The sequence below is a fragment of the Euwallacea similis genome, chromosome 34, assembly GCF_039881205.1.
Source record: "Euwallacea similis isolate ESF13 chromosome 34, ESF131.1, whole genome shotgun sequence".
NCBI classification, from domain to species: Eukaryota; Metazoa; Arthropoda; class Insecta; order Coleoptera; family Curculionidae; genus Euwallacea; species Euwallacea similis.
The window spans coordinates 1,087,276-1,102,980 of record NC_089642.1 but is presented as its reverse complement, the minus strand read 5'-3'; the positions used below and the strand labels follow the sequence as shown (position 1 = coordinate 1,102,980).

The 15,705-nt window shown below is 33.4% G+C and overlaps 2 protein-coding genes and 1 long non-coding RNA gene across 3 annotated transcripts in view; 2 read left to right on the top strand and 1 right to left on the bottom strand.

Moving 5' to 3' along the window:
* Nucleotides 1-799, top strand: part of LOC136418344 (high affinity cationic amino acid transporter 1-like) — a 69,638-nt gene extending 68,839 nt beyond the window's left edge. The window contains exon 13 of the mRNA XM_066404380.1: nucleotides 127-799. Coding sequence (XP_066260477.1) covers nucleotides 127-278 — 152 coding nt within the window. The 3' untranslated portion in view covers nucleotides 279-799. The remainder of the gene's footprint in view (nucleotides 1-126) is intronic.
* The window catches only part of LOC136418354 (uncharacterized), a 212,240-nt gene that overhangs the window by 189,741 nt on the left and 6,794 nt on the right, over nucleotides 1-15,705 (bottom strand). The gene's annotated exons all lie outside the window — the stretch shown is intronic.
* Nucleotides 7,430-15,705, top strand: part of LOC136418343 (cationic amino acid transporter 2-like) — a 35,164-nt gene continuing 26,888 nt past the window's right edge. The window contains exon 1 of the mRNA XM_066404379.1: nucleotides 7,430-7,529. The gene's annotated coding sequence lies outside the window, so the exon portion shown is untranslated. The remainder of the gene's footprint in view (nucleotides 7,530-15,705) is intronic.

The following is a 15,705-nucleotide window of genomic DNA, read 5'->3' as shown; positions in this document are numbered from 1 at the left end:
TGATAAACACTTAAATGGTAGTTTACTGCATCGTATCAATATTAATAGCGACGTGTTGACGTGCACGTAACGATATACGGACCATCATCTACCTAATTGTAACTATGACACTGACTGTTCATTTAGGTTTTCTGATATACTTCTGCTATGGCATCCGAAATAGCGTCGAAGGGGAGAAATTCAAAGCTCAACAACATCAATTGACGGAAACCATTAAAACTCAAGAAAAGAAGGGATCGATAAGCAATGGCTCATATTCAGCGTATGATCCTGAGTGAAACAGAGATTACTTAGAATTGTGTTGAAAACAATGAGTTCCTTTGTTCTATTTGGGAAGTCCCATTTATCCCTAAATCCGTAGATAGTTTTAAGTCATACTTATGTATTAAATTGTTATTTTTTTGTTACAATAATTTTTAAATTTTATTTTCAATTTTTAAAATAATGACAAAATAATTAGTCTTAAATGTTAAAGCAGTGTATGACAGTTTACATGCATTAATGTTAATGTTTAATTGAGAATCCCATAATTGAATCCCATTAGGTTTTCATGGCATTTTGTTGGCGTTTCCTGGCCTCTTTATGTACTTACTTTTTTGATGTTTTGATATAAATATACTTGTAGATTTACAAAGTTTTCTACGAACAAAGACAAATATTTCTTATGTCGTGGGTGGCTGGTGGATGTAAGTGCGGAACTAAATATTTCCATTAAAACTGGTTGTGATATCAGGGAACTTAGTATAGACATGTACTCTGGCTAATACTTATTATTCCATACTGTAGAATTTTTCGATTTTCTTAGTTTTTAGTAAATTTTATTTTTACGACTATCACATCCGTTTTCTTATATTATACCTTCGACTTTGTGAATGAAAACAAGTTTTAAACTACAATAATTGTCTTTCGTACATAGGATGACCCTTATTCCCAATAGTGCTGAACTGATCGACAAGTTCCGTGAGTCCACATGTGTTCCATTTGAATCAATTTTTCTTCTGAACTTCCTTCTTGGCAATGTTTATTCGTGATTCGTGGTACCAAGATGTTGATTAGACGTGGACCAATTCTTGATACGTCTAGTTAGCAATGGACTGGGTGCTTGCGAAGGACCACCCTGAGTTCGCGGTCTCAGAGACACCGTGTTCGTGCAAATGAAGAAAACAAAAAACCCCTTTTTAACGGTAACTAAGGTTTATTGTTCACCAACAATTTCGAGTAATTTAGCAAAGGAGTAACAACTTTTCGTGACAGGTTAACTAGTGTACTAATTAACCGTGTATAGGAACCGTGAGTAAAGTAATGGCGTACGAGTAACGTGCAAAGTACGGAGTTAAGAGTCGACGGAGACGCACAAGAAGAGAGCGATTTTTTTTCTTGCAAAATCTTAAATGCTAAAGTTAATGGTAAGCGTACATAGGCGTACCAGAAACCAAGAGGTCATCAACGGTACTTCTAGATTTGTCCTTGTAACTTGCCTAACTTTAACAATATAATTGGGTTTTATTGGAGGGCGGTTAAGACCAGAATCGAGAACATGTCTAAATTCTAGTACGCACAAAAGGTCGGCGAGAAGTTTTATTACATAGTTAGTCTAAGATCAAATGAAATGCAGACCAACATCTGGTCATACGGGCAAAGTGGCAAGAAAAACGAGTAATGTTCATAGGCGTAGTACACGGGTTCCTTACAACTAGTCACAGATTTAATACTAGAACTTATGAAAAATACAACTTATCGAACTAATAGATTAAATCAATTATCGGATATTCTGTCCTCTACACAAGCTCTAACAGGCAATTAATTTAACATCATCGTTAATACTCTGTACTGTTTTCCGATGTTTTTAGTTACTTTTCCACCATTTCTCAGTTCCAGACAGTACGTGATGTGGCCCAGGCTGCGTGAAACTCAGTTTTGACCGCAAAGAATCAAATATCAGACTCATTTCCAAACTATTTGCCAGAAAAAAATAACAGACATTTCAGCTAATGCATTTAAATAGTTTTTTTTCCTGGATTTAGAACAAAAAACATTAATAAAGAGAAATAACATTGGAAATACATCCTAATCGTACCTCAAGCTAACCTAAACTTTGAGAATAATGTTCAGTCCTCTTTCGTCTTATAAAAGTTTTTGTTTACAATACATTTTAAAATACAGGGTGGGCCATTGAAAACTTTCCACTGTGAGCGTTCGCTGGAGAAAAATGAAAAACGCTCGTACCCGCCAATTTTAGATTTAAGGGGGACACTTTCCTTTCATATTATTATAAAAGTAAATGGCAGGGATGTCATTTGAAAATTTTAAATAGAAAGAGGTGTCAAGGGGCACCTTGTTTTAAAACGCTCTAAATTCTCTTTTCAACGACACCAATTTTTCGTAATTTCGATTAGTAATTTTCGAGAAAGTATGTCATCAAAAATTAAATGTCTTACCATTTTTAGTTCAGTAAATGTTGAAAATGGGCACCGCCAACCTCCATACAATAATACAGGACCTGTTCACAATGTTATCGGACATTTTGAAGTATTCCAGATGTTATTTGGCAGCATTCGTGTATAATCACTGACGTGAGTCTTCTAAGGAATTTGGCTGTGTGGAATGAATGAAATCATAAATTTAAAAAAATAAAGAAATGTCCGACAACACTTTTTTGACATTTTTTTCAGTACCGAATTAAGTATTTCGACTTTTTTATGCAATTGGTGAATTTTTATAATCCAATAGTATCTATTTAAATAATAGCAACTGAAAAAACATTTGTTTAATCAAATTTTAAAATTGAGTTTTTGCGTTTTTCAATATGGCGCTGCCTAAAAAGTGACATATCTTATATACATTTAGATTTGCTATAAGTGTCTATAATTAGAAGAAAAAACTGGATCTGCAGCCCATTCTGAAAAAAGATATTCCATATTTAAATTTTTAAAATCGTTTTTAGATTAACAGCAGCAGGAAAAAAACCAAAAAAATGTGGTGAAAGCGCGAAGGTTTTCTATATGTATATGAGATTTTTTTAGATTTTTCAAAAAAAACAGTTTTCTAAAAATTAAGCGAGTCACAAAAAGTCAAAAAACAAGAAAGTTGTATTTTTAATTGTTTAATTTGATGAAATACAAATATCAAATTTAAAAAAAAACAGTGGCGTACAATAATCACATCATAAATATCAATTAGGTAATCATTTGCGACGCCACAGAAATTATTATTTAAAATGTAATAACATCAAACGTAGCCCCTTATTAATGCTAACAAACATGCCAAGTTTCATCAAAATCGGTGCAAAGCTTTTTGAATAATTAATAAAAAAATCGATTTTTTAATAATACGTTGACACCCTGTATCTCGAAAATGATGCAAGTTAGAACACATGTTTATATGAACAATTTTTCATAAAATATGACAAAAAATCACCCCTTAAAATTAATGACATCATTTAAGTGAAACCCTGTATATTTTATAGGACTGCCACTTTTCAGGTTCTAAAACCTTATGCATAGACGAAATAGCCAAATCGTAAACATGACTAAGTTGCCGAATGCTTGCTGCTATTATGTACATTTTCTTGTACAGCTAGTGAAACATTTAATTTTTTATCCTCACTAATCGCAGAACGTCTCGTCTTCAGCTTACCTTTCACAGAACTAGTATCTCGAAATTTCTCTTAATTTTGTTTACTACTGATTGGTTTATGGATCTATACAGATATTTGTTGTTAAATAAAACAGACATCCGTTGTGTTCGCACTCTATCATTATACCCAAACATGATAAGAATTTCAAATTTTTGTGTTATGAATAAATGCGTTGTAATACGGCTTTTATTTACAATTACTTTATTTTTTAGAAATTTATTAGAATTTATTAGAATTGTATTAGAAATTAAACCTCCACAAAGTCAAACCAATATTAATAAACATGAAAATGTTGTGCATTAATAGAATAAAAATAACTTTTCTCTGGAAATACATAAGCAAATCTACCAAATAAATCATCAAAAGATTGCCCCGAACCGTTTAGTAAATGTCTATCTTTTATCGTTAAGTAATGAAAAGAAAAATATGTTTTTGAGAATTTATCAAAGAATTTGTTATGTAACATAGTAAAAAGGTTTATACCCTGTACATAAAAAAGTGTGTCCTTTTACATAAAATGATCAAAAATAGGACCAAAAATATTTTAAAAAATTATCACTGACGTCATATCTGGAACAGTGATGACGTCACGTCTAATATTATCCGACCAAAATATGTGGAATTATAAACTAAAGCGTCCGAGCATTTTTCATTATTTTAATTCTAAACCGAGAAACTGAATTCATTCCATACTTTATGTACACCCCGTATATGAAATGTAAGAAGTTAAACCTAACAATTAAGAATCCTTTCTTAGGACGTGCAGCTTAGGAAAGAGCAGTTGCCGAATTAATGGTTCACAAAAGGAAGGTTAAAAATACTAATGCGCTACAAGATACCATAAAAGAATGTGAGGAACGTGATGATCTGGTTGATCTAGCATTTGACTACATGCAAAATTTCCAACTGCTCCATTTTCCGGTGCAGGAAGTATTCTACAGGGTGTCCCAATATTCCGTTTACATAGAGTTACTGTCGATTTCTGAGATCAAAATATGACAATTTAACCATATGTACCTTAATTCAAAAGCTGATAGTTATAGACCTACGAGTTGTCAAAGTTAAATTTTAAAAATCAATTTTTAGTCATAATTATTAAACCGAACCGGAGAATATCTTGAAATTTACTACTCGGGGGTTTTTCGAGATGGAAAATCCACATATGCTAACAATTTTATGGTTACTCATAGAGGGCGCAGCAAACGATTTATGTTACTCATTTGATTGCTTGTTACTTTTTTCTACGTTACGTTAATTCACTTTTAAATAGAATAGCGTATTGGCCTATTGTTGATGCTTAAAAAAGGTATATCTTAGTCATGTGGTTATGAGCAGCTAGAAAAATGCACTTGAACTAGTGGATGTTCAATAACGACTTACTGTAATAGTAACAGATACCAAACATTTTAATTTTTCATTAACAAGTGTATGTTTACATTGGTGTTTTATAACCGAATTATCATGGAATACTCATTTAGTGAGCAAACTGATATGATGTTATTGTTTGATTTTTGTAATGACAATGGCCATGAAAGTGCACGGGTATTTGACAAGTCGTTTTTACAAAAATTAAAATTTTATTTTTATTCACCTTTGAAAAATATAATTCAAAGATTTATTTAAATAAACCTCCATTTGCTTCCATACAAAAATATAAACGCAATTCAAATATTCCACGTTAATTTTGTAAAATTTCTGGCGATAATTGGAGACACTTCCAATTTATTCTTTGTAAATCATCTAAAGAAGTTAGCTTTATTTGGTATACTTTAGAATTAAGGTGCTCCTATAAAAAAAATCCAAAGGTATCAAATCTGGAAATGTGGCTGGCCATTCAGTAGATCATCTACGTCCAATCCAATATTCGGGAAAATTATCGTTCAGAAAATTTCAAACAAACACTGAATTATGAGACAGGGCTCCATCCTGTTGAAAAAATAAGTAATTTTTGAGTAAATTGTTACCTTTTTCCATTATATCAATAAATTAGCAGACAAATTAAATTTTGCCGCATATCGAGATAAATAGTGCCGTTCAAGTTTTCCGCGTAGAAAAATGGATCAACGATATGATTGCCTAATATCCCAGTCCAAACATTGAGTTTTTCAGAATGTTAAATATGCTCTTCTCGCATTAAAGGGAGGTTAACTTCATTCCAATGTCGACAGTTGTGCCGATTCACGTGACCATTCCAGAAAATGAGGATTGGTCTGAAAAATAAAAGCTGGAGATGTCGATATTTGTTTGAGTGACTTTAACATGATTTTACAAAATTCTAGACATCTACCAAATTCCTCTTTATTTAGCTGACGGACAAGATTCATTTTGTAAGGATGCAATATAAACTTATGAAGAATTCTGGGAACACATTACTTTCCGACTCCAGCAACTTGTGACAATACTCGAATGGATTGGGTATTGTCCATCGTGGCCCAAAACACCAACTGAAGCAGCCTCGTTATTGATAACTCGTGCTGGGTAGTGCTCCTGGATGTGCATAGAACAGCTTCCCTGAATTTTTCTATTAATGTTAATATATACTTGTGTTGAACAAACTTATCAGGATGATGCTGGTTAAACATTCTTGCAGCAGCCTTTGCATTACTTATCATTGGAGTAATAGAAACCCACTAATTCCACACGTTCTTGAATTGAAAATACCATGTTCGCGTTTTAAATCTACTTCCATAATATAAATATATAAATATAAATAAAAATAAAATAAAGTTTTACATGGTAGAAAATAGTAAATTCAGTACCTCTTTTTTATTGAAATTGATTAAATCCAGAAGCGATAAGTAGAGAATTTACAAACAAAATCTGTTTTTTATTCTTGCAAGTGAATTTAACGATGACAAACAAAATTTAAATTTTTGTGAAAATGACTTTTATTAAAATTTTTTGTAAAGAGGGTTCCAAGACCTTCAAAACTAGATGTCACACGACCCTTCTTCCCTATTCAAGTTTGGGTTTCTAACACCCCCTCTCTGAGGGTTTCTCATTAAATCGACGTGTTTCGGCAAATTTCTCTAAACATGACACTATAAGAAGTATCCGAAGTGGCTCCTTTTCATTGGAACACCCTGTATTGAGGAGTAGGCAAAAAATGAAAAAATCAGCTACAAAATCTGCAAATTAATAGCCAATAAGCAGTTAAACCAATTAATCTATAGTGGGTCAATAAATTATTTAAAACGAAATAGTCGGTTAACTATTTCCTTTTAAATATGTCTAGATCGAACCAGAATTTCGAAGTAATACTCGGAAGGTAGTTCCGGACGGGAGAGAAGCGAGGCATAAAGAGGAAAGGGGTTTTAGTGGGTATTCGGCTTTTAGCCTGACACTATGAGTCCCACACTACCAGACCGAACAAGATCCTACCATCAATGGTCTGGTGTGCGTAAATGCATTTCCCAAACCTCTATAAAAAAAAAAAAAAAAAAAAAAGATCGAACCAGAATGACGTAGCGTACTTGTATATGGATCAGGTTCCCACGGAACCATCAGGATAATTCTAGCTATTTGAATCCTTTACTGGTAAACAGCAATTAGTACAAGATGTTTAATAATCTTTGTCACGCAATCAAATTCCAATAAACAAATTTGTACAATACGATACCGACGGTGATCACTTGGCTTACGGGCAAACAAAAAGTCGAAAGAGGCGCAAGCTCGTCTGAAAATTTTTATTTCTGATTTCTCATCGTACTTCATTTTAACGTTTTTGTTAGATAAGTTTATTGTCTTTTGCGACGTGGAAATTTCTTATCTGCCGGTATGGTGCAATTATATAAATTTATTATTTATTGTTGAATGAAATGACACTCAATTGTGCACCTTTGCAACAGAATTTAGAAGCGACCCAATCGAAGACGCAGTTTGTTATTGCAAGGTAAGTCCATTTATTTTTATTTTCTAAGATGTAAAGGGCTGGACGAAAGTCCGAAATAAAATTAATGTCTTTTCAGCGAGTAACTTAGAAAAAACCATATAAACACGTAAACTCATTTTAAATTATACGTATTTTTTGTCAAAGAAATGAAATATTTTCCTTCAACCCCTTAGTTGCAACCCTATTCAACTTTTTGTTAATGGAAACGTATATGTACGCTCCCTGACAAAATTACCCTAATTTTTTACGATAATTATTAATTTTAGTAGACAAGACTTTTAAAATTATTTTAGATTTTACAACATTGCAAATAATAAACAAAAAACAACTTTTTGGCAAATCAAATTTATTTCTGGTTCAAATACGGAAATAAAATAAAATTTCCAGGCAACAAAAACATAGGCTACCCTTTTTATATCTGCTGATTACCTCTAAGGTGTTAATATTTAGTAGTGCGTTCATCCCCCGCTGTTTTCTAAGACTTCCAGCAATAGGTTTGGAAGCGATTTAAAAAGTTTTTGTATGTATTCTTGTTGAATATTGATCAACTTATCTATAATGCAAGTCTTAAGTTCTTCTATAGAGTTAAACTGTTTTCCTTATGCATGAACTACTCGAAAAAGTTTTCCCCAAAAATTCTCAATAATGTTAAAATCTGGCGATCGGGCTGGCCAGGGTAAAACTAAAATATTTTTGGTTTTAGGATTTTTTTTAATTCGCGCTGTGTGAATAGGCTCATTGTCTTGCGGAAAGATGAATCTCCCTCTTGTTAGCTCTTCTCTTTTAACAATTGGTTCTGAAATAACTTCTATATAGTTATTTGCGTCCATTTTTGACGAACAAAATATTAATTCAGTTTTCCGTAGTATCTTGTCCCAGCCCAAACCTTGATACCTCCTCCCCCCAGTTGACGTTTGCTTAAAAACATTTTTTTCTTACGTAAATGATGAAAATAATATCGATGTCTATCAAGACAATTCAAATTAAAACGTTTCTCCACAATGAAAATAACTTGTCTCCATTTCTTTTTCCATAAGCAATATTCAATTGCGAATTTCTTCTTGTTGGCTTCATGGGCTTTTGAAAGAGGATGATTTGTCTTTAGTTTTAATCACTTCAAATTTCTGGCTTTTTGCAAAATACGTTGGATATTTCTGATGTTTGTTTGTACTCCGGCTTATTCACAAATTTCCCTCGCAGGGTTGAATGCTTGGCATAGAATTGCACTCTGTTATCGAATAGTTGTTACTATGGGCCTGCCTGTGCTCTTCTTTCAGCTACAATCATCGCCCAGTCTAAAAAATCCCGTATAACGTACCTACTTCGATTTAAAATTCGAGCCATTTTAGAATTTGTCCAATTTTTTTCATGTAAAGTTTCAAAACCTGCTTCTCACTCTCCGACGAGACTTTTCCTCTTGGCATTGTTTAATTGAATTTAATTCATTAAATATTAACAAATAAATAATAACAGAAAGGGTTTAATGTTTTAAAACTAAATTATTATTGCTTTTTAAACAAAGTTAAGATTAAAAACTGAACATGGCTCATGTTTTTCTCGAACTAGAATTTTATTTTATTTTCGTATTTGAATTAGAAATAAATTTGCGTTATCAAAAAGTTCTTTTTTGTTTATTACTTGCAATATTGTAAAACCTAAAATAATTTGAAAAAGTCTTATCTACTAGAATTAACAATTATCGTTAAAAATTGGGATGGCTTATAATTTTGTCAGGGAGTGTATATGTCGTTTGTAAGTTCGTTGAAAAGTTTGTAAAAAATGGAATCTTAACATAGCATTTCTTTCTTTTGGTTATATGGTTGTTAGGAAATAAAAAAACAAAAAAAAATAAAAAATTACGAATGTCTTCTTAGTTCAATCTACAGGTTATTTCACGTAACAGATGCTGAAAATGTCCGCCCTTGTCATGTTTCCAGGCGATGGTAAAACCCTGTAAAATCTAATACCGATACACACATCTACAGACATACACAATTGTCTCTAATTTTGAATAAGTTTTTATTTTGCATCAATAAAATAAATAAACAAGCAAAGTGGTATTCAGCATATCAAAATGTACTTCAAAAGGCGAGAAAATACTGCATTTTTGTGCCAAGTTTAATGCCTCAATAAACAATATATTTTTTTATTTCGCTTTAAAATTGTGGCATTTTTGTGTAAAACCGAATTGAAACGCCCAGTTCATTATAAGGGGTACAAATAAGTTTCCGTCGTTTGATATCAAAAATTAGGAATTAATTGTGGAAAAACGGTGCATTATGTTTTATTCAAAGTATCAAAGTAGTAGTTGTCCATCGTTAGTCACTACTTTTTCCCATCTTTCTGGCAGCATTTGAATACCACGTCGGAAGAACTCTTCATCTTTTGAGGCTATCTATGAATCTACCCAATCTTTGGTATCTTCATATGATGTAAAGCGCTGCTCAGACAGAGCATGTGTCATCGACTGGAATAAGTGATAGTCTGATGGGGTAAGGTCTGGTGAATATGGCGGGTGGGGTAGGACTTTCCAATTAAGTGTTTCCAAATAGGTTTTGACCAGCACCGCAATACGCGAACGAGAATTATCATGTAGGAGAATAATTTTGTCGTGTCTGGAGTAGTAATGGGCGCGTTTTTCTTGAGTGCTCGGCTCAATCTCATTAATTGTATTCGGTTTGAGCAACTCGTAATACATGGCGTATATGACACCAAGCTGGCCTCACCAAATATACATCAGTCTTTTTCCATGAATATTTGGTTTGGCTGTCGATGTTAAAGCATGGCTAGGTGGTCCCCATGATTTTCTTTCCTTTGAGTTATCGTAATGGATCCATTTTTCATCGTCAGTGACTACTCGATGCAAAAACCCTTTTTTTATGCCTGGCAAGTAGCATTTCATTCATGTAAAATCGGCGTTCAACGTCTTTCGGCTTCAATTCATAAGGAGCCCAATTCCCAACACTTTTAAACGATTCGAAATTGCTTGTTAGGTCACTTCTAATGTAAGTGAAAGTTCTTTTCGCGTTTAGAATGAATCTTCCTCTAATAATACTTGCAATTCCGTATCTTCGTACACTTTAGGTCTTCCACTGCGTTCTTTGCCTTCCACATCAAGTTGACCGTTTTTAAATTTGTGAAACTACTCGCGACAACTTCTCTCACTCAAAGCAGTCTCACCATATGCTTCTACAAGCAACTGATGCAGATTTTTTCAAATTAAGAAGTAAACTAAAAGTCCTCGCAAATGACGCTTATTCGCCGCAAAACTTGACATTATTGAACGAAACAAATTAGGTGGTGTTGATAAGGAGTCACTAATATTTCAAGGTTAATTCAGGTTAGTTAGTTTTTGCTGGATGACCAAACTCGCGATAGTACGTTTTACATCTGACAATTTCAAAATATCTTTGGCCATGTTTTGCTAAACGGCGGAAACTTATTTGTACATCTTTTATAACTTCCTTGAAACATATTGGAATTTCTACGTTTTGGAACCATTTCTGTGGAAACACGAAAAATAACCGTTATAAATTTCACAAAATCAAAAACAACAAAATCAAAATTCCACGCATGTGGAAACGAAGCTCGTCTAATGTATTTAAAATTTTGTCCGAACGTTTCGTGCATACATTGTAAAAAGTTGGTTGATTTACTATCGTGTTTGTTTTATTATTAGGTGTATAAATTAATTCTCGGCCCTTAGATAAAATTGGTTAAAACACCTATCTGAATTTACAAATTTTTCTAACTACAGTTAGGTGCAGAACTGAGTCAATACTTATAAAATTCGTATTAATGGTGGCATAAACAAAATATCTAACAAGTATTCAAAGGAAGGCTTTTATTTTCAAAAAGTACATTAACATTAACATTAAAACCATACAAAACATTTGCCGAAAATAAATGGGGTACATCAAATAATCCTAAATAACGTTGGTTCAGTTTTGCACCGTCAAATTCCAGCCATGAACAAAAACGATACGATCGAGAAACTAGTCGACAAACAAGTAGAAACTCGCCATAAAATGCAGTGTGCAGCTAATATAGACGAGTACGAACCATTTAATCGCATATCCTCCGTTAATAAACATCATAATTCAAAATCTTTAAACAATGAAGCCGATTTCAAAGTTTCAAAGAAAATTAATTGAAAAATCACTGATTGATGGAAGATCCACACGGGAAATCGCATTTCAATTAAATATAAGTCAATCCACAGTACAAAGGGTAAAAAATAAGTGCAAAATTTCCTTAAAAATAAATAAAGGTGGCCAACCAAAAAAGATGTCTGTGCAAGATACTAGAAGAGTAATTAGATATTTGGGCAGTGGTGAAGCCTCTTCGGCCTCCAAAGCAGCCGTGTTGCTGCGAGGGGATACTGGGAAATCGGTGAGCAAATGGACAGTCCAACGAGCTTTACATCAATCCAAACTTGTTGCTGTGGAGAAGAAGAAGAAACCCCTACTTTCTAAGAAGAATATTAGGGCACGACTAGATTTTGTAAAAAGATATGAGGCATGGACCGAGAAGGATTGGATGAAGGTTATTTGGTCTGATGAAACTAAAGTTAACAGATATGCAACAGATGGTCGACATTGGAGCTGGAAACGAGAGGGAGAATCCATGAAACTAAAAGATTTCATTCTGACGGTGAAACATGGGGGAGGAAATATTAAAGCTTGGGACTGTATGTCGGGATATGGGGTTAGCCCATTGAAGAAAATAGATGGGATAATGAACCAGCACATCTATAAAGCCATTTTAAATGATCACCTAATAGATACTGTTAATAATATGCCTTATGCCACTAGCAAAGTAATTTTCCCACAAGACAACGACCCCAAGCATACCGCAAAATCTGTGAAGGAATGGTTGGGTACCCAAAAATTTCAGGTTTTGCAGTGGCCGGCACAAAGTCCCGACCTAAATCCCATTGAGAATCTATGGGCTTACGTGAAATATCATCTGGTCGACGACTACGATTCGCCACCATCTTCACTTAAAGTTTTATGGGAGAGAATAGAAGAAGTATGGGACCAAATTCCACCTGATTTCTGTGAAACACTAACAAAAAGCATGCCAAGACGTCTACTAGCTGTTAAAAAAGCTAAAGGTCTCTGGACCTAATATTAGTGTCAATGTCAACCAAAGTGTTCAATGTTAATATTAGTGGAGCAAAACTGAACCAATGTTATTTAGGATTATTTGATGTACCCCATTTATTTTCGGCAAATGTTTTGTATGGTTTTAATGTTAATGTTAATGTACTTTTTGAAAATAAAAGCCTTCCTTTGAATACTTGTTAGATATTTTGTTTATGCCACCATTAATACGAATTTTATAAGTATTGACTCAGTTCTGCACCTAACTGTATATAGTTCGCTTTGAAGCGCCATTTGTGAGCTATCAAACCACTTAATTTGATTAATCTAACCGCGAAGAACATCACAAAATAAAATGTCGTCTGACAAGCAGCACTTAAGGCACTGTCTTCTTTTCACTTTTCAACTTAAAAAAATGCCGCGAAAGCGCAAGACATGATTTGTTCAGCCTTGGGAGAGAATGTTGTATCTTATAGTACGTGTAAAAAATGGTTTCAAAAGTTTCGGAATGGAAATTTTGATCTCGAAGATGAAATACGCCCCGGTCAACCAAAAGAGGTTAACGATGAAGAGTTGGATAACTTACTCAATGAAAGTCCCTGCCAAACACAAAAAGAGCTTGCTGATTCACTCGGAATGACTCAACCAGCTATTTCGATACGTTTAAAAAAATTAGGAAGGATACAAAAGGAAGGTCGCTGGATACCCCATAATCTTAGTCCAGAAAACAAAAATCGGCGCTGCGAAATTGCAATGTGTCTACTGGCGTGATTCAGAAAAAAAGACTTTTTAAGTAAAATTGTTACTGGAGAAGAAAAATGGATATTGTATGACAATCCTAAGAGAAAAAAATCGTGGGTTTATCCGGGAGAACCATCAGCAAGTACTGTAAAACCAGACATCCACGGAAAAAATTGTTATTGAGTATTTGGTGGGATTCCAAAGGTGTAATTTATTATGAGACACTTAAACCAAGAGAAACTATTACTGCTAACCGTTATCAAGACCAAGTAATAAAACTGAGGGATGCTATTGAGGAAAAAAGACCTTTTAATGGTAGTGGAACAAGACAAGTCATTTTGTTGCACGACAACGCGCGACCACATACGGCAAAAGACACCATTGACATTATCTCTGCGTTGGGCTGGGAAGTTCTCCCTCATGCGGCGTATTCACCAGACCTTGCACCTTCTGATTATTACCTTTTTCGAGCATTACAACATCACCTGGTCGATACACACTTTCAATCTCTCGAAGAAGTCCACCAAGCAATGGAAGATTTTATCCAATCAAAATCACCATCTTTTTTCCGAGATGGGATTCGAAAATTACCTGATAGATGGCAGAAATGCATCGAAAGTAAGGGCAATTATTTTGATAATTAAATTATTATTCTTTTTTTTATAAACAAACGTCTAAATTGTTAAAAAAAGGCCGTGAATTAATTTATACACCTAATATTTGAAGAGAGGAGAAGTCGAATATATTGGATGTTTTTTTATATTCTCAATAGTGTTTCAAAAATTCTCAAAATTATTCTTTGATAATAGATATTTGTAGGTTTTAACCTCCAAGTGTGTACGATTTTTTCCAGAAACCTTTTTCCACTGTTAGTTTTAAAAGACGCTCTCATCTGTTGAATGACCGCAAAGAAAATTTTCTCGCTGTTTTTCCAAAATAGTTGAATACCAGATTAATAATGATACGTGTATGGTTCATTATCTAAGCATTGTTATTGCACTTTTCTAAAATCTAGTTAAATTTAGTAGTGAAAAAGCACTACAGTTGCGAAATATTTATTAGGTTGTTCGATAATGAATGTCGTTTTATCCTCATAGATGGCTTAATTTATATATATCGAGTAGTAGTGATCTCATCACTTATATTATTATATGCCATTTTAAAGGTTATGTTTTGGACTTTTTTCGATCGAAAATTGAACGTGATTAGTAAACAAGAAGTTGTTTAAAATTTAAGTTGAAGATGGACAATCACCTCACCAAACGCATTAACATATGCGATTCTTTGCTGAATCGTAATCAAAACGACCCATTTCTAAAAAGAGTCATAACGGGTGATGAAAAATGGATTGTCTACGATAATGTAGTCCGAAAACGATTACGGACCAAACAAGATGAACCTGCACAATCGATGTCCAAAGCCAATATTCATCAAAGAAGATTATGCTATATGTGTGGTGGGACTACAAGGGTATTCTTTATTTTGAACTGCTTCCGAGAAACCAAACCATTGATTCGAATGTTTACTGTCGTCAGCTATCGAAATTGAACGAAGAAATCAAAAGAAAACGTCCTGAACTCGCCAATCGCAAAGGGGTACTATCCCATCATGATAACGCTAGATCCCATACGTCTTTAATAACGCGTCAAAAATTATTGGAACTAAATTGGGAACTGATACCTCATCCGCCATATAGCCCTGACTTGGCGCCATCAGATTATTATTTGTTTCGTTCTCTTCAAAATCATTTGAATGGTAAAAATTTTGGATTCTGATCAAGCCGTTAAAAATGAGTTAAATCAATTTTTTACTTCTTTCTAAAAATCAAGGCTTTTTCGAACGCGGAATTTCCAACTTGCCGAAAGATGGCAAAAGGTCATCCACCAAGATGGCCACTACATCATTAATATTTATTATTAATATAAATATATTCACTTTGAAAAAACATAAAAAATACGACATTAATTATCGAACAACCCAATATTTGACATTCGATAAATATTACGTATAAATTTGTAGCATGCTTTTACAGCCGTTTTTATGGATTTTTTGTTAGTTCAATTTTGTTTCATACATTTTTTGTTAAAAATAATAATGGTACCTTTATATTAAAGCATTTTTATGTTTTTCTAATTTATTAACACCCTGTACACCTAATTTAAAATGTTTATATCATAAATTCATTTTTTCAACAAGTAGAACTATTTATTAAGAATTACTTTTTGTCGTAAAATGAATAATATAGATTTTTTCCTCTTGTGCACTCCATTCGCGGACACACTATATAATGCTACAACGAAGTCTAATATACATCATGTTTGAATTTCAAT